Raw genomic sequence first — 23,374 nt, forward strand, 5'->3', positions numbered from 1 at the left:
ACCAACTGCACAGACAACCGGTGGATTAAGTTCAAATGAAATGTTATTTAATATTCTGGTTTGTAAGGAAAATGTCCACGATTTTGCAGTGCTTTGTTTCAGACTGTTTACCAACAATTGGTATCAAAAGTAAGATTTATTAGGCAAGGAAAACTGCAGTACATGGTTCATATGCAAATTATGGATTCATGACTCACAAGCATTTCGCTACACCCACAATAACATCTGCAAAACACGTGTATGTGACCAAAAACATTTTATTTGATTTCATGAGAAATGTAGAATTCTTTAACCTTTTCTGCAGTGTATCTGAAAAGTTTACATTATTATTACTATATTATAATGACTAAAACATGTATCTTTAGTTTGAGAATTGTATTTCCTTTATTTGAAGAATTGAAGAAATTCATTTGAGAAGCAAAATTACCTTTAATTGAGGCACTCTTTTACTTCACATGATTTGCTTGTGCATTTTCCAGCCAAAGCCATTCTGTTTTTGACTTAGCCCTGAATCCCCATACTGGTAACTGGATTTCCCCATACCGGTAACTGGACTATTTACATTGACTCCCCCTTTACAAATGACCTCGACGAACCTGTACCACCCGCATATTGATTCTGTACCGGTTCCCCCTGTATATAGCCTCGTTATTGTTATGTAAATGTATTGTGTTACCTTTTTATTTTAGTAAATATTTTATTAACTCTATTTCTTGAACTGCATTGTTGGTTAAGGGCCTGTAAGTAAGCATTTCACCGTAAGGTCTACAGCTGCTGTATTTGGCGCATGTGACAAATACAAATAGATTTGATTGAATGTGGCCCGAGGTTATTAGGACAGTAAGAACACAGTGCAACCATGTATCCAGTAGATGGCACTATCTGCTTGTTGACCAATCAGCTAACCTCCCATCCCATGCGCTGAGTGTAGTTTGGTTGGATTGATTGAGTAACGAGCCAAGTGAATAAGTGTGGTGCGTTTTATTTGAGAAAAAGTGTGTATGGTCAGTGTAGTATCTTGAATAGACCAACATATAATTGGAGGACACAGGATGTAATCTTTACTTGTCATTTATTAGGATTTGATTTACACCACTATCTATCATGAAGACCAATACTCAACTATCTATTTTGCTCACAGAACGGTTACCAACCTAGGACCGGTGATAGCGCCGCCTGGTTCGATGAGCCAGCATCATTTATCACCATTATCAACAGTCAGAAAAAAACCCCACTTAGAAACTCTTTAGCTTCATTTGATGTAGTGTGCCTGGTACAATTGGCACCAATGGAATGGTCCCAAAAGTGCAAACTCCAAATTAAAAACAAACCCGCCTCAAATACTTTTTGACATATATTCACATTTTGACATGACACAGACCCAGGTTTGGTATCATATTGGCAGGTAGTCCTCACTTTTGATCATAACAATTCATTTAAAGTCAGTGTTGCAGTGGCTGTCCAGTTCCATTTGCTGTCCTGTACAGTCTTAGCAGTCCAGTATTGAAGGTGTGGGAAATGGTAATTCAACCTAACTCGGGCAAATTCAAACCTTCAGAACGTTGCATACAGAAATGTAACCTGATTGGGTGATATTACCACAGACTATCCATTATGTTGACCAGATACTCAAGTGGCTACTCTAACAATGAAAATAAATGTCTTAAAAAATGGAACGCAGTCAGGATGAGGCGAGATCAGGTGAGACCATTCTAACCAATGTGAGGGAAGATACGTCTCCGAAGAACAGGAACAACTCTGAAATAAAGTGTTTGTTTTTGCCGGGGTGTCACGTGTCCTACTTATAACTGTACACTCGTAACAACCTAACAGAAACACATTTCCGATTAAATAAGCCTCGCGTCACAATCAAGCCATTCCATATTTTTGTAGACCAAATTCGACACTCACTTTGATCTCCAAACTAACACTCCTCACTTGGCTATGGCGAAAAAAACACAACTTCGCCACCTGCTGGAGAATACAGATTTCGCGCTCAGTTATCCCTCTAGCATCGCCTCTTCCTCACATACTATCGTTCTTCATTTTCAGCGGTCATTAATTTCTGTGCTTCTTCTAGCTAACCTTCTGAGATCATGCATCGACTTCAGCACTTGGCAAATAGATCATCGATTGCACGTGTTTTTAACCAGTTTCCAGCCCTTGTGCGGACAAAGGCTCGGGAAACCTCATGTTTAGTGCAGTCCATACGACTGAAAACACAAGGACCCGTTGAACAGTATGGACAGAAGAGATTCAGTACAGCGGAGGCAACCGTGGTTTTAAGAGAGAATGGCAAGATGCGAGAAAAGAGTCTGACCATGGACACCCTCAATCCGCAAGTGAAAGCGGTGGAGTACGCTGTGAGAGGACCCATTGTCACGAAGGCTGGTGACATCGAGAGAGGCTTGCAACAGGTGACAACAACACATTTGCCTATCATTCTAACTAGCGAGGGGGAAAAAAACAATAGGTGAGCTTGCTACGAGCTCATGTAACCAGCATTTACTGGCAACTAGCTATTTACACAGCCGTAACGTCGGCACCCCCAGCAAACAAACAAGCTAAGATTAGTCACGGACATGTGTGCTCTCATGCTTAATATGATCAACTAGAATAGTGGACGACAGTTGGTTAAATGGAGGAGTAACGTTTGCTTACTAGCTAGTTTATATAGAATTATATGTGTAGCGTCTTCCCTCAGTGGGGATACAATGTTGCATCATCCTACTCGAGTCGCGATGCATCCATCCGCTTGTATGTGTGTGATAAGGAGCCAATCCTTGTTCAACCTTTGTGGTACCTCCTCGTGGACGTGGCAGTGATGCGTTTTGACAGGGGACCACGAGACAGTGAATTTCTCAACCTACCGTCTGGGATTTTTCTTTGTTTGATTTTGGAAACGGTCCTCTGCAAACCGAAATGTTGAATACAATGATATTTGAAGTTACTCTATCGGTTATCTGCGTAGTTGGTCCTTTTGCAGGTAGGACTTTGACTACCGACAGGAAAGTCTTAGCACAACTTTTCAAAGCACTGGTCGTCCGTTCAGATAACTATCATGCACACATTATGTAAATACTTGCATGCATACTTGCCAAACATGTACAGTGCTCATGTTTACATGGTTTTATGCCTGTTTCAAGTGATATAATTGTGAACACAACTCGGTGCTTTGAAAAGTTGGTCTAATAAGACTTTCATATGGCTCAAATTCCAACCTGCAAAAGGACCAACGACGCAGACAACCAGTAGAGTAAACTCATTTTATTATATTCAACATTTCGGCTTAAATAGGACCTGAGAGGTCCATTTCCAGAATCATACACTCTGGGGAAAAATGCTCGGACAAATGCCCTGAGGCCGATACGTAAAGCTTAATAAAGAACAGTGATAGTGGCTTCTATTTTCATTCATGTTATTCAATTGTTACCATGCACCCGCAACAGAGATAGTTCAACTGTGCAAGTACCTTTTTGGATGCAGAATCAAACACAGACAAATGCCAGAAGGCGCCATCTGATTCCCAGGCAATGACGAACTTTGCTAGTGAAAGCTCAACCAAAGTTACTAGTAACTAACCTTTAGCTCAACTGTTTTTCATGTACACGTTGTGCTGTTTAGTGATGCCTTTACATTACATTTACAGACTGTTGTGTGGGGTTGTTTAGGCTAGTTTACTTTAATGATGACTATGAGCCACAACACAGAGATCCTTTTATTTACATGTCATTATATGACCTACAAGATCCGTGAACTGGAATTCATTCATTCAGACTGATGCTGTGACTGACCTATAGCCCACACTCCACTTGAATGAAAGCCAGTCTTCAAAGTCTACTCCCACTACTCAAAATCTACTCCCACTACTCTTCTTTCACTTGAGTCTTACACTCGCTTGTTTCTCTGTCATGTTGAATAAGTTGATTGATGTGTGCCTTGGGCAAAGGTAGTTCAACTAATAATAGCCCTGAAACAGGTGCCTTCCTAGGGGCTGGTAGGAGCACATGATCCGTGTACCACCCTGACATATACAAGACCACACTAGGGTGGGTCGCTTTGTTATGTCCCCTGCATACTCTTGTCAAAATATGATTTAGATACTGGGCCACCACAGGGGCATTAAAGTGAAATTGTAGGACTACAGCACTTAGGTTAGGCTAATACATCATGTAAAGGATGGTGTCAATTAGAGGTCGACCAATTATGATTTTTCAACGCCGATACCGATTATTGGAGGACCAAAAAAGCCGATACCGAAAAATCGGCCGATTTTTAAACATTTATTTATAATAATGACAATTACAACAATAATGAATGAACACTTATTTTAACTTAATATAATACATCAATAACATCAATTTGGCCTCAAGTAAATAATGAAACATGTTCAATTTGGTTTAAATAGTGCAAAAACAAAGTGTTGGAGTAGAAAGTAAAGTGCAATATGTGCTATGTAAGAAGGCTAACGTTTCAGTTCCTTGTTTAGAACATATGAAACTGGTGGTTCCTTTTAACATGAGTCTTCAATATTTCCAGGAAAGAAGTTTTAGGTTGTAGTTATTATAGGAATTATAGGACTATTTCCCTCTATACCATTTGTATTTCATTAACATTTGACTATTGGATGTTCTTATAGGCACTTTAGTATTGCCAGTGTAACAGTATAGCTTCCGTCCCTCTCCTCGCTCCTCCCTGGGCTCGAACCAGGAACACAACGACAACAGCCACCCTCGAAGCAGCGTTACCCATGCAGAGCAAGGGAAACAACCACTGCAAGGCTCGGAGCGAGTGACGTTTGAAACGCTGTTAGCGCGCACTAACTAGCTAGCCATTTCACTTCGGTTACACCAGCCTAATCTCGGGAGTTGATAGGCTTGAAGTCATAAACAGTGCAATGCTTGACGCACAACGAAGAGCTGCTGGCAAAACGCACGAAAGTGCTGTTTGAATGAATGTTTACGCGCCTGCTTCTGCCTACCACCGCTCAGTCAGATACTTAGATACTTGTATACTTGTATGCTCAGTCAGATTATATGCAACGCAGGACACGCTAGATAATATCTAGTAATATCATCAACCATGTGTAGTTAACTAGTGATTATGATTGATTGTTTTTTATAAGATAAGTTTAATGCTAGCTAGCAACTTACCTTGACTTACTGCATTCGCCTGACAGGCAGTCGCCTTGTGGAGTGCAACGAGAGAGAGGCAGGTCGTTATTGCGTTGGACTAGTTAAGTATAAGGTTGCAAGATTGGGTCCCCCGAGCTGACAAGGTGAAAATCTGTCGTTCTGCCCCTGAACGAGGCAGTTAACCCACCGAGGCCTTCATTGAAAATAAGAATGTGTTCTTAACTGACTTGCCTAGTTAAATAAAGGTATATATAAAATAAAAAATACAGATTTCCGATTGTTAGGAAAACTTGAAATCGGCCCAAATTAATCGGCCACTCCGATTAATCGGTCAACCTCTAGTGTCAATCAATGATATACCCCGCCAGGACAGCGGAGTCAATCACCACCTTCCGGAGACACCTGAAACCCCACCTCTTCAAGGAATACCTAGGATAGGATAAGTAATCCTTCTCACCCCCCCCCCTTAAATGATTTAGATGCACTATTGTAAAGTGGCTGTTCCACTGGATGTCAGAAGGTGAATTCACCAATTTGTAAGTCGCTCTGGATAAGAGCGTCTGCTAAATGACTTAAATGTAATGTAAATGTAAATGTAAGTATGCATAATCATGCAATGTATTTGCTCTTAGACCACAACCTTGACAGGAGTAATTATTTAACCCATCACTTGCTGTGACAACTCATCTAATGTATTTTTCTGTCTTGTAGGCCTAAATCTGCCTCAACAGTTACGCTGATAGAAAGAGTAGCCTACTGAACAAAATATAAACACAATGTTTAAAGTGCTGGTCCCATGTTTCATGAGCTGAAATAATGAAACCAGAAATGTTCCATTTGCACAAAAAGCTTATTTCTCTCAAACCGTGTGCACAAATTTGTTTAAATCCCTGTTAGTAAGCATTTCATCCGTCGTCAAGATAATCCATCCACCTGACAAGAAGCTGATTAAACAGCATGATCATTACACAGCTGCACCTTGTGATGGGGACAATAAAAGGCCATTCTAAAATGCAGTTTTGTCACACAAAACAATGCCACAGAGGTCTCAAGATGAGGGAGCATGCATCTGGCATGCAGACTGCAGGAATGGCCATCAGAGCTGTTGCCAGAGAATTTAATAAGCCGCTTCCAACGTCATTTTAGAGAATTTGTCAGTACGTCAAACCGGCCTCACAACCACATACCACGTGTAACCATGCCAGCCCAGGACCTCCACATCCGGCTTCTTCACCTGTGGGATTGTCTGAGACCAGACACCAGTCTGATTGGCTGGGCCTGGCTCCCCGGTGGGTCGTCCTGGCTCCCAAGTAGGCGGGCCTATGTCCACCCATGGCTGCGTCCATGCCCAGTCATGTGAAATCCATAGATTAAGGCTGATTTCCTTATATGAACTGTAACTAAGCAAAATCTTTGAAATTGTTGCATTTTATATTTTTGTTCAGTATAGTTCTTCATATGTATTTGTATTGAACTATTTATTTATTTATTCATATGTGCAGAGGTATTTACAAAATTCTAATTTTCTCTCAATGTGAATCTAAATTGTACTTTTTTTCTCTCCAGGGTCAGAAACACCCCTTCACTGAGGTCATCAAAGCCAACATTGGAGATTCACATGCCATGGGGCAGAAGCCAATCACCTTTCTCCGTCAGGTGAGGGGCAGGGATTGGTCAGGAAAAGTGTTGTCTTGCAAAGTCATATTTACATCACCTGTCGTACCACCATAACCACCACAAGGTCAAATAGACTTCTAATTCCATTATCACCCTCTCTAACTGGACTGTTGATTCGGTGATCTTGCTAAGGAAATATTCTGTCAGGACGGCTATCTGTTTATTCCGAGTTACTAAATCAGTCATCCATGGCTGGGCATCAGTTTGGCTGATGAGGGTGCACATCTACTGTTTTGTTTAGGCTACTATTTGCACTCTGAAACATTTAGAGGAACGTCCTCGGCTCATGGAGAGCTTGGAAATGGGATCACATTCATTACTACTTAATAATACAGTCATTTCTTAACAGCAGCACAAAATGTGTTACCTATCTCTATCTGGTGTTCTAGAAGAAAAGCATCTAAAAAACATTAAGCATATTCTTACTCGACTTACTGTTGGATTCCACCCAGCAAATTTGTGTTGGAAAGGCTATTGGTATGAGCACAGAGTATGGTCTCTTCTAGTGAAAGGGCACATTTCAGAGAAGGGGCTACACTATGTCCAGTCTTGTGCTCCACATTGTTATAGCAATCAACTAGGGCTGGGCTATATTGAATTATTTATAATTCATGTATGATCTTCCAAATGCCTATATCTCAAGAATCAAGTTTATATATATATTTTTTTAATGAGAGTTTGTCTGCTTATTCTCACGTTGTCTTTTTGGTCTCGTCTCATTTGCTCCTTCTTTGCTGTGTGCAATGACTTGTAAGCTGTGCACCTTCCAATATACAAACACACCAAGCCCCCCCGGCCACTCACGTCAACAAAGATGAGAGATCACTTCTTCCTCTCTGACAAGTGGATTCAACTCGCTATTTGAGGTTTGGTTCAACAGGATTGGTCAAATACATTTTTATTTGTCACATCCGCCGAATACAACAGGATTGAATCTTACTGTGAAATTCTTACTTAGGAGCCGTTTCCCAACAATGTAGAGGTTTTTTTTTTTTTTAGTTAAGGAAACTGAAGGAAAAATGTACACCGAGACATTATTTTACTGTAATAGAGAAGTTAACCTTTCTAACTATAACCTGTCTCAACTCTTCAAATTGTGCGCAGAGCAGACCCTACTAAAACAAGAGTATCACTGAACATTGATTCTGGAAAATGTATGCTCAATTTGTTGCGCGCGACATTGCAGTACCATGTACCGCTATTAAGTATTTTAGCCAAAGACTGTTATACTAGCTGTCTAGCATGTGTTTTTATAACTTTGCAATCAGCATAAAACACTAATTATATATGGAATTGGCAACTCATTCTCATTCTGAGAATTCAAAACAGTTGGAGACAGACAGAATGGTGTGTTCATAACGCTTCAACTGTTCTACCTTGTTAGCAAGCAAATAGATCGAAGTTGGCTAAACTTGAAATGTAAAGATTGAGAAACACGATTCTCTGGTCTGATGAAACCAAGATTGAACTCATTGGCCTGAATGCCAAGTGTCACGTCTGGAGGAAACCTGGCACCATCCCTACGGTGAATCATAGTGGTGGCAGCATCATGCTGTGGAGATGTTTTCAGCGTCAGGGACTGGGAAACTAGTCAGAATCAAGGGAAAGATGGAGCAAAGTACAGAGAGATCCTTGATGAAAACCTACTCCAGTGCACTCAGGACCTTAGACTGGGGCGAAGGTTCACCTTCCAGCAGGACAACGACCCTAAGCACACAGCTAAGACAACGCCGGAGTGGCTTCGGGACAAGTCTCTGAATGTCCTTGAGTGGCCCAGCCAGAACCAGAACTTTAACCTGATCCAACCGGAGAGACCTGAAAATAGCTGTGCAGCGACGCTCCCCATCCAACTTGACAAAGCCTGAGAGGATCTGCAGAGAATAATGGGAGAAACTCCCGGAATACAGGTGTGCCAAGCTTGTAGTATCATACCTATTAAGACTCGAGGGTGTGATCGCTGCCAAAGGTGCTTTAACAAAGTACTGAGTAAAGTGTCTGAATACTTATGTAAATGTGATATTTCAGTTTTTTATTTGTAATACATTTGCTGTTTTTGCTTTTCCATTATGGGGTATTGTGGGTACATTGATTGGGGGGGGGGGTATATCAATTTTAGAATAAGACTGTAACGTAACAAAATGTGGTAAAAGTCACAGGGTCTGAATACTTTCCCCAATGCATTGTGTATATATCTCGTGAATCGTCCATAAGTTTAGGCCATATCGCCCAGGGCTACATTCGCCCTCAGGGCAGCTCACTTCAGATCTTCCATTATCATTAAAATAATAGCCCCAGTGCTTGAACTTGAACTATTCGGCGAGCTGTACCAGGAGGCCTGTTTTTTAAATGTTATATTGTTGAAGTACCGGTATGTGAAGTCTATTTTGCCTAGTTTGAGTAGTTCTATAAAGCCTAACTCTGCACCGCCCATCTTACTTTGTCTCTAATAAACTTGCGTTGTCAGGTGGCTTGAAAGTAAATCTGTCAGTTGCCAATGACATTGTGTGCAGACCAGTGTGTCCATGGAACTGTCGTGAAACTTTCCATGTGATTCAGTAGCTTGGAAGGCAGCAAGCTTTGTTGATGCCAGTCAATGCCACTGCTATGTCACTGTCCAAGGTGACTTGTGTCCCTGGCCCCACTCCCTAGTATTTCCTCCTCTGGAACCATAGAACCTGTGTGCTAATGTCATGCTGCCTATTTTACTGTGGTCAAAGGTTCTGTCCTAAATCTCATCTGCAAACTCTACACCACCTAGCAACTACACTGCGAACAAATAAACACAGAACAGATTGTGTAAATTACTAGTGGCTATGCTACACTTGCCTTCTATTTACGGATTGGCCAACGTCAAGAAAATGATGCGCGCGCGTGAATTGATCAGGGAAGCTGTGAGTTATGAGTCTGAACAGTCAGATGGCAAGAAGCTGCCATGTGGGGAATTGTAGGAGGCACGTTTCAGCAAGTTTTATCTTGCTCTTGATATCTTGTTTTGACTTATTTCATGTCGATGCTAATATGGCAAATATACAAATTAATTTGTTTTCAATTAACATTGGAGACTAAATATAGTTTACATGTTGTCCACAATCTAAGTCAACCCCGTCTGTTTTGCACCATAGTTGCATATGCATCAACCAACTTCATATTGGTGAAATGGAATTTCGTGGTAACCAATTGTTTTAGTAGCTACTATCTTGTCTCATCTCTACAACTCCCGTACGGGCTCAGGAGAGACGAAGGTTGAAAGTCATGCGTCCTCCGATACACAACCCAACCAAGTCGTGGCCGGTTACGACAGAGCCTGAGCGCGAACCCAGAGTCTCTGATGGCACAGCTGGCGCTGCAGTACAGCGCACGTAACCACTGCGCCACCCGGGAGGCCCCGGAAGACCATTTTTAAGTGGCTTATTTTATGTCTGTCATTGTGTGAACCATGTATGTAACACCATGTATTTTCCTCCTCCTCACATACCAGTCCTTACATGTAACAAAGGCTACATACATGAATCATAAATTCCTTTAGAACTGTCAACATGATTGTGTGGAAGGATAACTTTAGTCACGTTCCTCCTGCAGGTTCACCTGGGATGCTTATGTAAAGCTATTTACATAATATGTCAAATAAATTGGCATATTAAATTGTGAAAGTGTCTGTGTGTCTTGATGGGGGTGAAGTTCACATTAACACCTCCTGTCTTTATGTTCAGGTGGTGGCTCTCTGCTCATTCCCAGAGCTGTTGGACAGCTCTAGTTTCCCGGAGGATGCCAAACAACGTGCCCGTCGCATTCTACAGGGCTGTGGGGGACAGAGCTTGGGTGTGTACTGTGTGCCTGTCTGTCTGAGTGCACTGCACTCACATTCCTGTGTTGAAATAGCCTAATAATATAGATTTAAAAGCTGACCAAGTAGGAGCTTTGGCCTCCTGTGCATGGTTGCGTTCAGAATTGTCTCACTGACAAAGAACAGGATGCCAAGTTAAGCTCTAATGACGTTGTGGCCTGAAAAATGCAGAATCTTAGCATTGTTTTGGTTACAACAATATGCATTTGAAACATTCTTTCTGTGACCTACTGTTGCTGCAAGATATGCCTAATAGTTCATTTAACACTGCATGGTACAGCGGAGCTAGAAAGTGTGTGCAAGTTGAAGTTATCTAAGCTCTCATTTATTTCCTGAAACGGAACATAAAAAACAAATCCAGAGTTTATACCATATTGTGTGTGTTTTAACTCCAGGGTCGTACAGTGCCAGCCAGGGAGTGGACTGTATTCGGCAGGACATTGCTGTCTACATCGAGCAACGGGATAAGGGTGTGCCTGCCGACTGGGACAATATTTACCTCACCACCGGAGCTAGTGATGGCATCGTGGTAAGTCTTTAGTTCTTGACCCCTTCGAATAATCTTCTTACAAACAAAAGAGAGTTGGTTGGTCTTTGTTTAGTCTGAGCTGTCACTGAAAGTTAATTGGATTTATTAGGTATTTTCATGTTTTTTTCCCCCTCTTATAATCATTATCGTTTTCATTTGGGATGCTTTCCTACTAGTTGTTGATGTTGTGCAACGATATTCTCATTTGACCGTAGAGCATCTTGAAGATGCTGGTGTCAGGCCAGGGCCGGTCCAGGAGTGGTGTGATGATCCCCATCCCTCAGTACCCCCTGTACTCTGCAGCCATCTCTGAGATGGAGGCCGTTCAGATCAACTACTACCTGGACGAGGGCAACTGCTGGGCCCTGGATATCAACGAGCTACACAGAGCCTACCAGGCTGCCAAGGAGCACTGTCACCCCAGAGTCATCTGCATCATCAATCCAGGCAACCCTACCGGTGGGTCTTGCCAGCCAGAACATTGAGATAAGGTTACTTATGTAATGTGACTGTTCAGTGTTCAACACATCAAAGACCAGTATCACACACACCCAAGACCAGTATCACACACACACAAGACCAGTATCACACACACCCAAGACCAGTATCACACACACACAAGACCAGTATCACACACACCCAAGAACAGTATCACACACACCCAAGACCAGTGTCCACCACATTCAAGTCCAGTGTCCACCACATTCAAGTCCAGTGTCCACCACATCCAAGACCAGTGTCCACCACACCAAAGACCAGTGTCCACCACACCAAAGACCAGTGTCCACCACACCAAAGACCAGTGTCCACCACACCAAAGACCAGTGTCCACCATATCCAAGCATGATCATCTCAAATCTATATGTTGCAAATGTTTACCATGTCCCATAAGGCTAATAAGCATGATGATGAACTTTAAGAGGCAGCTATGTTGATACTGTAGCACCATTGAAACAAGCAGGCCAAGGGTTATGATGTCAGGTTGTGTAAGATATTATATGTGGAACCCCCTCTACTCTTCTGTGTCATGTAGGGTAGCTGATGGGTGTAGATAGCCTGCATAGGAAACGGGATCTGTCTTCACATGTTGACGTTAGGGTAAAGGAATTGGACTCCCTTTTACAATAGCTGTAACTTAATAGTCTGTCTGACACCTAACTTTTAAGTCTTCCTGACTTCAGAGTCTGGAAAGGCTCCATAAGGTTGTAGGCAAGATGTGTTGATAATGAAGGGAGCTGTGCTTTTTTTGTGTGTGTGATTGGTTCGCCTCTTTCTCACTCAAACATCAACATTAACAGCCACACAATCAAAGCTCAAGCCAACTTATGTGCACTAAGAACGGGCTCCTCTCCAGACCAGTGTGTCACAGTTCTCCCTCACTGTGTACCACGTGAATCGCATCCGGCAGGCTAGTAACCGTCCGTGAAGCAATACCGTGGTCCTCTGGTTTCCAGCTGCCTCCATAATGCAGTACATACTGTCTTTGTAGTCATGGCGTCCCCTGTACAGATGGAAGGCCCATGTAGAGTTTCCCATGTTCTCATTTTCAGCACCTGTGGTGACCGCTCTCCCTCCCCTCCCCTCCCCTCTCCTTTCTTTCTCTCTGGCAATATCCAGGTCAAGTGCAGAGTAAGAAGTGCATCGAGGAAGTCCTCCACTTTGCCTACGAGGAGAATCTGTTTGTTATGTCCGATGAGGTAATTGTTTGCTGTTTCCAACTACCATGGTGTATTGAACTGAATGGACGCAGACTATTTCTCTCCATTTCCAGTCCTATGAGAAGTATCAATTCTCCACTGATGTAATCCACCTGTGTGTGTGTGTGTGTGTGTGTGTGTGTGTGTGTGTGTGTGTGTGTGTGTGTGTGTGTGTGTGTGTGTGTGTCCAGGTGTATCAGGACAACGTGTACTCCTCAGACTGTCAGTTCCACTCCTTTAAGAAGGTGCTCTATGAGATGGGCCCTGAGTACTTCAACACTGTCGAGCTGGCCTCATTTCACTCCACCTCCAAAGGCTACTCAGGAGAGTGAGTATTCACATCCACGTGTCCCTCGCACGGGGTCACTATTTATTTCCCCCAAAGTACCCTTAAAACACCACACGTTGTCTGTGCTCCCTCTGAATCCTCTGTCTGACCCCCATAAGTAGTCACTGACGTACATTACACTCTCCTATGTATCCGTAGCAGGCTGTCCAGCTCGTATAGCGCCTTAGTCTCATGTATTTGATCTACAAGAACACTATAAAATGTTAGCCTTTGTGTTAGTACGCCATGTTGCCCTGGGAAACAGGTCCATGCTGTGCTTTAGCCAACTCCTCTGATTTGCGTTGTCATGCTTGTATAAATGTCAGACGGGTTGGCTAAAATCACAAGGCTACCAGGCCCCCCTCCCCCCAAAACAATTATGCCCTTGGAATGCAGACTGACTGGCTCATGGGATTATCCTTGCCATGGTTGATTTGATCTGGGATAAAGTCCAATTTGGTTCTATTGCGTGTGACTGTGAACCCAACACTAACGCTCCTCTGTCCTCCTCCCCTACAGGTGTGGGTTTAGAGGGGGCTATATGGAGGTTCTCAACCTCGACCTGGAGGTCAAGGCCCAGCTGGTGAAGCTGCTTTCTGTTCGACTGTGTCCCCCTGTCTCTGGACAGGCTGCCATGGATGTCATCGTCAACCCTCCTCTGCCACACGAACCCTCCTATCTCCAGTTCCACAAGGTCTGTCATTCAATGTGGCGGTGGGGGGTTCATTTGTTAGTATTCAGTTCTGATTGCCATCCAAGACCAATGTCTGACCTCTGTGTTGTGTATGCGTGTTGTCTTCTAGGAGAAGAGTGCTGTGCTTGGAGCTCTGGCTGAGAAGGCCCAGATGACTGAGCAGATCCTAAACACGGTGCCTGGGATAAAATGTAACCCTGTGCAGGGAGCCATGTACGCCTTCCCACGCATCTTCATCCCCCCACGAGCTGTGGAGGAAGCCATGGTCTGTTCACCTAACACCCATCTAGAAACCTACCGCTGAAATGTGATTCCTTTCTACACCCATTAGTGAATTTGTCACTTCTCAACTCACCCAAAACTAGAAAAACTGATTTTTAAGTGTGTCTCTCTTCTGCAGTCCCTGGGAATATCTCCTGACATGATGTACTGTCTGAGACTACTTGAGGAGACTGGCATCTGCCTCGTTCCAGGCAGTGGCTTCGGCCAGAGGGAAGGGACGTATCACTTCAGGTAACTGTTCAAATAGTGGAAACCTTGCGTCATACATTTACAAAGACAATCATTCAGAGAAGCCTTTCAGAAAGATGTCTGTGATGACAGTGTTTTGTTTGTCCTGATTCACCAGTTGGAGTTAAATCAGAATGTGACAGTAGCTAGTGACCTATAGTTGAAGTCGGTAGTTTACATATACTTACGTTGGAGTCATTAAAACTTGTTTTTCAACCACTCCACAAACTTCTTGTTAACAAACTATAGTTTTGACAAGTCGGTTAGGACTATCTATTTGTGTATGACACAAGTAATTTTTCCAACAATTGTTTACAGACGGATTATTTAACTTATAATTCACTGTATCACAATTCCAATGGGTCAGAAGTTTACATACACTAAGTTGACTGTGCCTTTAACAGCTTGGACAATTCCAGAAAATTATGTCATGGCTTTAGAAGCTTCTGATAGACTAATTGACATCATTTGAGTCAATTGGAGGTGTACCTGGGGATGCATTTCAAGCCCTACCTTCAAACTCAGTGCCTCTTTGCTTTATATCATGGGAAAATCAAAAGAAATCAGTCAAGACCTCAGAAAAAAAATTGTAGACCTCCACAAGTCTGGTTAATCCTTGGGAGCAATTTCCAAATGCCTGAAGATACCACATTCATCTGTACAAACAATAGCACGCAAGTATGAACACCATGGGACAACGCAGCCATCATACCGCTCAGGAAGGAGATGCGTTCTGTCTCCTAGAGATTAATGTACTTTGGTGAGAAAAGTGCAAATCAATCCCAGAACAACAGCAAAGGACCTTGTGAAGATGCTGGAGGAAACAGGTACAAAAGTATCTATATCCTCAGTAAAACGAGTCCTATATCGACATAACCTGAAAGGCCGCTCAGCAAGGAAGAAGCCACTGCTCCAAAACCACCATAAAAAAGCCAGACTATGGTTTTCAACTGCACATGGGGACAAAGATTGTACTTTTTTGGAGAAATGTCCTCTGGTCTGATGAAACAAAAATAGAACTGTTTGGCCATAATGACCATCATTATGTTTGGAGGAAAAAGCGGGAGGCTTGCAAGCTGAAGAACACCAACCCAACTGTGAAGCACGTGGGTGGCAGCATCATGTTGTGGGGGTGCTTCGCTGCAAGAGGGACTGGTGCACTTCACAAAATAGATGGCGTCATGAGGAGAGAAAATGATGTGGATATATTGAAGCAACATCTCAAGACATCAGTCAGGAAGTAAAAGCTTGGTCGCAAATGGGTCTTCCAAATGGATAATGACCCCAAGCATACTTCCAAAGTTGTGGCAAAATGGCTTAAGGACATCAAAGTCAAGGTAATGAAGTGGCCATTGCAAAGCCCTGACCTCAATCCTATAAAAAAAAAATTGTGGGCAGAACTGGAAAAAGCGTGTGCGAGCAAGAAGGCCTACAAACCTGACTCAGTTATACCCGCTCTGTTAGGAGGAATGGGCCAAAATTCACCCAACTTATTGTGGGAAGCCTGTGGAAGGCTACCCGACACGTTTTGACCCAAGTTTAAAGGCAATACCCTCAATTAGTATTTTGTAGCATGTAAACTTCTGACCCACTGGGAATGTGATGAAAGAAATAAAAGCTGAAAGAAATAATTCTCTCTACTATTATTCTGACATGTCACATTCTTAAAATAAAGTGGTGACCCTACCTGATCTAAGACAGGGAATTTTTACTAGGATTAAATGTAAAAAAATGGTGAAATACTGAGTTTAAATGTATTTGGCTAAGGTGTACGTAAACTTCAGACTTAAACTGTACATTGACGCATTGTAACCTAATTATTACAGTGCCACGTCTACCAGGCTCAAATTGGTCAGGCACTGACATCTCGCTTGCATAAGTGAACTAAAAAGATTTAACTGAGCTGGAAATTGCAAATATTACACTAGCCGGAGAGGAGCTAACTGAATAGCTGGCCTCCTTTCATTCCAGCTCTATTTTTATATCTTACAGATGCTGTGTTTACTTTGCAATGATCTCTTCCTCCCTGTCTGTCTTTTGCCCGCTAAGTAATCTCTCGTGGAGAGATTTACGTGTAACAACATTCGCGAGAATTTAACTTCTGGGTATCTGAGATGACCTGCTAAGTTGTCTTACATATGATTTTCCCCTAGAATGACCATTCTGCCCACAACAGAGAAGCTGAAGGTGCTCCTGGAGAAGCTCCGGGATTTCCACATCAAGTTTCTGAAGGAGTACGCGTCATTGGAGGAACCAAAGAGATGAGAGCACAGAGGATGACACACAGGACGCACTGAAACAGTTCAGATAGTTCCAGTTTGAGAATGTTTAACACACAAACAAAAACAGCATTTACAGCGGTGTGGACTAACAATGTAAAGTAAAAAAGTAACCCCTTTTTTACTCTACTAGTGTAACCTATGATTGCTTGAAGTTTTATCTGATTTTAGGAACAGTACTTGTTTGAGAGACATTTGTGCCTTTGTCAGACGAGGTAAAAGTGTGGGGAGAAACTATGCCGTCTGTACAGAGATGTTAAAGGGGCAATCTGCAGTTGCTACATACATTTTAGGACTTGTAAATTAAATTGCAGTTCAATGTACAAATTGATTCTTGAAGAATACAACTTATAAATGCTTCATAAGCTGTCATACCCCATCAGAACACAAATATAAGCTTTGTAAATGTAAACAAACTATATAGCCTTACTTACCATGGTTAAAACTGTAATATTGATTTCATGGATGATCAGTCCTTGCATCCATTGCTCTGGCTATGAATTTGGTTACAATTCTCCAGTCCCATCCCTCAGATTTTTATTGAAACTGGCAGTGAGGACGTTTTATTGTAACTACTGCTGATTGCCCCTTTAACACTAAAGCAATGTACATTGTGATGTACGCAAAGGTGCTCCATTATAGAGGATGCACTGGGGAATTATTTTCTAGCACTCCATTTTGTTGTTTTTGTGCCCGGGAAGTTATTTACACTGTTTTGTATTTTCTACCTGTCTTGAGGCTTTTCTGTCTCCTTAGAGGAATTTTGTGTTAGTGCTCTACACTGTGGGGCACCGTAAGTGCAAATATTATCTTAGAACCAGCTGTACATTTCCATGTGCCAAATGGAACTGGGGAACAGAGATTGTTTCTGTAGGTCATGGACTCCGGACAATGAGTACTGCTACATCAGCTCTTTCTGATCCGAAAAACAGCAGGGAGGGATTCTCCTCACCATTTATAACAACATCCTGTCTCTCCAAGTCATAAAGCTTTGAGCCTGCATAGCTCCCTGTTGGGCACAATTTTACCCATATAGTACCTGTCTAGCATGACAATGATCTGAGGTGTCAGATGCACTTGGAGAGGTTTTTTTTCAAGGGGGGTGTGTGTGTGTCCCGTACTCTCTGCCTAGTTGCAGTATTATGTGCTTGTTATGGAAATAAATGCAGTTGTTTGTGTGCTACTTTGAAATGAGCTTAAAGGCCAAACCAAGGGAAATGTAGGTTCTGATAATACTGTATATCGACATGTGCCCTTATTAGGCTATTTATTGCATAGATTACACTTTTTTACTGACCGTGGCTTTATGTCTTTCATTCACATTTGTATCACCCGAGAACGAGAAAGGGAGTACGGTGACATCTCAGACGATGGAGATGGTGGGTTGAATGTACTTCAGTGTTTTTGTTTGTAAAATGTTTTTGGGATCCTTCCGCCTGTGTCTCTTTCTGCACACTGCAAGCGGGAGGAAATGTCATTGTAAAGTGAAACACAGCATTTACACAGCATTTACAGTGAAACACTTTCCAATTTCCTTTTTTAGGTTGGAGATAAGCATAGTGACCCACACAAGGCAGTCTTAAAGCTTCAGTCCAATGATTTCAGCCAGCCGATGAACTGTGGTTCTCTGATACCGTATCATCTCATCTCTATTTTTGTATGCAGTTTAATGCTGAATGAAGTGTTGAAGCATTAATGTAACCTCGGGAGCCATTCAATGTATGAAACTCTTGACTGACCTCAACATGAATTGTTTTTAACCATTTGACGGCAATGAGCTGTAATTTACATTGAGTGACTTTTGAGAATGTCAACAAATTAATATTATTTTATTAATAGTATGAAATTTTAAAAAATGCAAATTTTCAGCTACATTTTTCATTTGTGTGCCTGCTTTCTTTATTTTCAACATTCTTTCTTCATGAGCTGAAAGTTAACTGGAAAAGGTTTTGCGTTCAACATCGATGTGCTTATAAATATCAAGTTTCTAACTGAAATAAGACTTGACCCTAGTTTTATCTTGTCATGTTTATGTTTTGGATATTAATAAAAACAATTTTTTTTCCAGATTTGGATTTCTTAGTTTGTTATTTCTGTTGTGTTTTGTACAATAAATACTTTTGCGATCCATTTTGAGAGATGATTCAAATATTTTTTTTTGTCTCAAACTAAGGCTGCATTTACACAGGCAGCTCAATACTGATATTTGTTTCATTGACACAAACAACTGGATTTGTTATCCCTTTCATGGCCTGCCTCCAGTCCACTTACTGATATCTGAACGAGAGCCACATCGAAATTGCAACAAGCGGTTCTGTGAAAATTGAATTTAATCAGAAACCACTGCCAGATTTCTGGATTGGGCTGCGCTCAGAGTATCCTGGCTTTGGCAAATCGTGCTGTTAAGACACTGATCAGATCAGATCAGCTCTGAAAAAGATCTAATGTGATTGGTCAAAATACCAATTAGTGGGGGGAAAAAGATCAGAATTGGTCTGCCTGTGTAAACGCATAAATGGTCTCTGAAGAAATATCCACAGATTCAGTTTCATGCAATATGAACTGAATTGAATGATTGTACTTGGGGAAACTACTGAATCTAATATTTAGCCATTTAACCAAACATCAGAAACTACAATGACACAGTTCAACAATAAACGGTCTATCCTCTAATACAGGAGGACAATTTGCTCTCCACCAGTCATTGAATAACTGCATATCACACTTCCACCTGAGCGCTGAACTGTTCATAAATCTTAAACTTGGCCGTCTTTTAAAGTAATATTAGATTGACTCACAGGACAAGGGTGCAGTTTTCTCCTAGCCCAGCACTAATGGTTAGTGACTTGAGTTATTAGTGGTGGATTCTAGGGTCAATTTGAGGTCAATTGACTGGTCAGGAACACCTGGTGTCCGTCCTGAAGGTTATAAATCAGCGTTCAGGAGGTGTGGCGGCAGGGGAAGACGGCGCACGGTTGAAACCATGGCACCAAGAAGGATAAGGAAACTCAGCAATCAGACAGAAGGACACGCAGATGGTCAAATTAGCAAGGAGATACGCAAAAAGCAAGGGACACTTTTTATTCAACAGTTCGAGAAAGAAGGTTGTTCATTTTAAGTAGGCCCATCTTTACCGTCAGTTTTCCATGTTCCTCAAATTAACTGAATTCACTATGTTCTCCCTTTACAGCACAAGAACGTATAAACGAGATGGAGGAAAAATTGGAGCAGACTCTTGCAACAGTAGATCGGGTTTTCAAAGTGGAATTGATGAAAATGCCACCTGCGCTTCAAAAAACCGTGATAGATTTAATAAATGGTGCGATTTTCAAATGTATTTTAAATGTTATTTGGAATGCATGCATGTTGACTTTATTTAGGTCGTTTCCCACTTTTCTTTCCTAGCGGATGGCAATTCGGCAGGTGAAGTCACCATCGCCATAAAGGTAGGACTTAACATTGATTATCAGACAGGCTGTAACTGGCTGCCTCCTTGTGGCATACTACAGAATGTCAGAACAACTTTTTTTTTTTACAGACGGAATCACCCGAGATTCACCAGCCTCTCACAAGGAAGGTCAGTAAAGGTAATTGTTTATTTCCTCCATTAGTTAACTTAAATGCGTGAACTTGCCATTAACGATACACTTCGTATTTCTGTAGTCAAAGTAAGTGAAGGTGCATCAGCTCATAAAAGGAAGACTACAACAGAACCATCAAAGGTAGCTAGCAATTCAATTTAAAGGGCTTTAATATCATGGGAAACGTATTGTAATGAAATAGCATAGAGCAGGTCTCGAACCCTCGACCTTCTAGGCCGAAGTCCAGCGCGCAATCGACTGCCTCAGAGTCGATGTCCGCGCTTATAAACACAGGGTCGTTATTTATATTTACATCGCAAAGCACGTGACAGGAATAATAAACTGTTAAATAAACAAGCAAAAATGAACAGTAAGCATTACTCACAATTTTCAAATAATACATTTCAAATGTCATATGGCTATGTACAGTGTTATAAAGATGCAAGTCTACCAAGGTGTACTATCTGGTTAGGTTCAAATAGCATTCCAGTTTGCTCTGTTTTTGTTTTGGTAGTCTTTCCAATATGTCAATGAATCTTTTTTTGGTTTTCTCATGATTTGGTTGGGTCTAATCGTGTGGCTGCCCTGAGGCTGTTTGGGGTCTGTTTATTACCAGAGCCCCTGGACCAGCTTGCTTAAGGGACTCTTTAGGTTAATCTCTCTGTAGATGATGGCTGTAAGGTTTGTGAATAGCTTATTTTAAGGCAGTCATAAAATGTAATGGGTATTGGCCTAATTCTGCTCTGCATCCATTTTTTGTTGTACACCCATGATTTTGCAGAGTCTCAAATTGGTGTTTGTCCAATTTGTATTTGTTGGTTGGTGAGTGGATCCCAGACCTTACAACCATAAAGGGCAATAGGTTCTATAACTGATTCAAGTATTTTTTGTAATTGGGATGTTCAATTGTATGTTCCTTTTGATGGTGTAGAAGGCCCTTGCTTCCTTGTCTCAGATCTTTCACAGCATTGTGGAAGTAAGCTGTGGTGCTGATGTTTAGGCTGAGGTAGGTAGTTTAGATCCCACTTTATTTGCATGGCATTAGGCCAATTGTGTGATTGGGAACAGAGCAGGCATTTCCCCTTAAATATATACAATTTAATACAATTACTTTCTTCAAAAGGTTTCCAAGAAAGCCAGATCACTTGCCAATGGCTCAAGCACTGGAAGCCTACGGTATGTCTCCCTATATATTATCAGTCCTGGCGAGCAAACGGTTGGTTGCTAGTTTTGTTCCAGTCCACCACTTATTAAACACCCTATTGAACTAATTCAGTAGCGTTAGCTGAAACGCCCTCTTCTGGTTGATTCTGCTCATTTGCTCTTGCAGGAGTGCCACATCCACAAGTACAAAAATAACCAAAACTCGCATTGCCAAAATCAGTGATCAATCTCCACTGACTGGGATGAAACACAGGTTTGTCTTCACTTATCACAATCCCTTATGAAAAAAAAGATTGCAGTCAGAGTGCAGTTATTCTGCAATTACTAGGTCCAAAATACTATTAGTCAACTGCACTGTCACTCATTTCAAAACTGCTATCTTTTAAGGGATGTCTGAGTTCATCAAATTAATTCTGTCCTAAATTCTCCTTGGTTTCTAGATCTGTTTTGCGGTCAGCCAGTGATGACCACCTGTGTTGCTCCCTGTCTGGATTGTCTCCACATGTAATCATCTCTACATCCCATGGAGAGGTAACTTTTCATATTGAGGTTGTTGGGCTTTAAGTTATTTCAAGCAGTCTAATCTAGTCCCATTTTCTCCCAAGACTTTGTGCCTCTCGGATGATACTGTTGAAGATGTTGACATCGGGTTACTGGATGATATGGCTGTTCTCCAGATGCAGAAGTTGATGGTAAAATATATTCTTGTGAATTTCTCATATTGAAACTAACAATTTATCCCCTACAAATCTGACATTTTTCTCATTTAGAAACTGATGGACCATCTTTTCAACAAAGTCAAAGCGACTCAGCCTATGAATTAGTCTGCAATGATACCAAGACGTCTAACATTGAGCCACTAATGCCACTTATTCATGTTTTACTTTCAAATTAAAAGTTGATTCAATAAATAGTTCTGTATTTGTATATTCATGTTTACTGGCTGGTGAGGAATATATAGCCCCACAAAGTTGGTGGTTGTGAGCAGCCTATTGAATATTTTCGTATTGACAACTGTCAAACTTAATAATATATAATCAACTGACTGGCTTTATTAATATCTACAGTATTCCCCCGTATGCAATTTGGTTTCCGCTCAGGTTATTGATGTGTCATTGCCACCTTAAAGGTCCTCAATGATGTCACCATTGCCCTTGTTTCTAAGCAATGTTGTGCTGCTATTTTTGACTTGGCCAAAGCTTTTGATATGGTAGACCAGTGTTCCCAAACTTGTTATAGTTCTGTACCCCTTCAAACATTACACCTCAAGCTGCATACCAGGGTCAGCACACTAATTGTTTGCCATCATTGTAAGCCTGCCACACACACTATACAGTACATTTAATAAACATGAGTGTTTGTCACAACTGGGCTTGTGGGAGTGACAACTTATAGGACCAGGGCACAAATTAAATAATATTTTGCTCTTTATTAAATGTGAATATCTCAAGTTAATGGTGTGCTTGGATGCAGATAACAGCAATGTAAGGTTATATTGGCGAGTGTAAAATAATTGTGCTGAGAATCCACTCATCCAAAGGTACGTGGATGCAGTGTCTTAACAGTGTTTTGCCAGGTTAGGATACTCTGAGCGCAACCCAATCCAGACATCTGGCAGTGGCAACTGATTTTAAATTATATTTTCAAAGAACCACTTGTTGCAATTTCAATGATGCTCTCTTCAGATATGGATAAGTGGACTGGAGGCAGGGCTTGAAAGGGATAACGAATCCAGTTTGTGTAATTGCGTACCCAATTTGGGTGCTTTGCTATATCAACCTTGAGTTCAATTGCACACCATACAATTATGGAAAAATCTGTTCTTAATGCAGAAAGAACTCTGTCCCGCACATTGAATATAGTTGTGGAGAGTCCCTGTAATCCGAGATTCAGATCATTCAGGCAAGAAACTAATGCAAGCGTCAGGCAAGTGAAC

The 23,374-nt window shown here is 41.6% G+C and overlaps 2 protein-coding genes across 2 annotated transcripts; both read left to right on the top strand.

Annotated features, from left to right (window-relative positions):
* The first annotated feature begins 1,989 nt into the window (after nucleotides 1-1,989).
* LOC135547497 (alanine aminotransferase 2-like) lies at nucleotides 1,990-18,762 on the top strand. The gene is made up of 11 exons (XM_064976570.1): nucleotides 1,990-2,417; nucleotides 6,702-6,791; nucleotides 10,523-10,631; nucleotides 11,052-11,185; nucleotides 11,401-11,644; nucleotides 12,803-12,882; nucleotides 13,074-13,210; nucleotides 13,730-13,904; nucleotides 14,014-14,169; nucleotides 14,305-14,417; nucleotides 16,568-18,762. The coding sequence occupies exons 1-11, from the start codon at nucleotides 2,097-2,099 to the stop codon at nucleotides 16,677-16,679; spliced, it is 1,671 nt and encodes a 556-aa protein (XP_064832642.1). The 5' UTR covers nucleotides 1,990-2,096; the 3' UTR covers nucleotides 16,680-18,762.
* Nucleotides 18,763-19,751: 989 nt separating this feature from the next.
* Nucleotides 19,752-22,349, top strand: LOC135557715 (borealin-2-like). Its single transcript, XM_064991290.1, has 9 exons — nucleotides 19,752-19,797; nucleotides 19,884-20,012; nucleotides 20,099-20,139; nucleotides 20,232-20,270; nucleotides 21,398-21,450; nucleotides 21,605-21,691; nucleotides 21,879-21,969; nucleotides 22,044-22,130; nucleotides 22,209-22,349. Exons 2-9 carry the CDS (start codon nucleotides 19,904-19,906, stop codon nucleotides 22,260-22,262), a joined length of 561 nt encoding a protein of 186 aa, XP_064847362.1. The 5' UTR covers nucleotides 19,752-19,797; nucleotides 19,884-19,903; the 3' UTR covers nucleotides 22,263-22,349.
* Nucleotides 22,350-23,374: the final 1,025 nt, after the last annotated feature.

This window comes from Oncorhynchus masou, chromosome 1 (genome assembly GCF_036934945.1).
Source record: "Oncorhynchus masou masou isolate Uvic2021 chromosome 1, UVic_Omas_1.1, whole genome shotgun sequence".
NCBI lineage: Eukaryota > Metazoa > Chordata > Actinopteri > Salmoniformes > Salmonidae > Oncorhynchus > Oncorhynchus masou.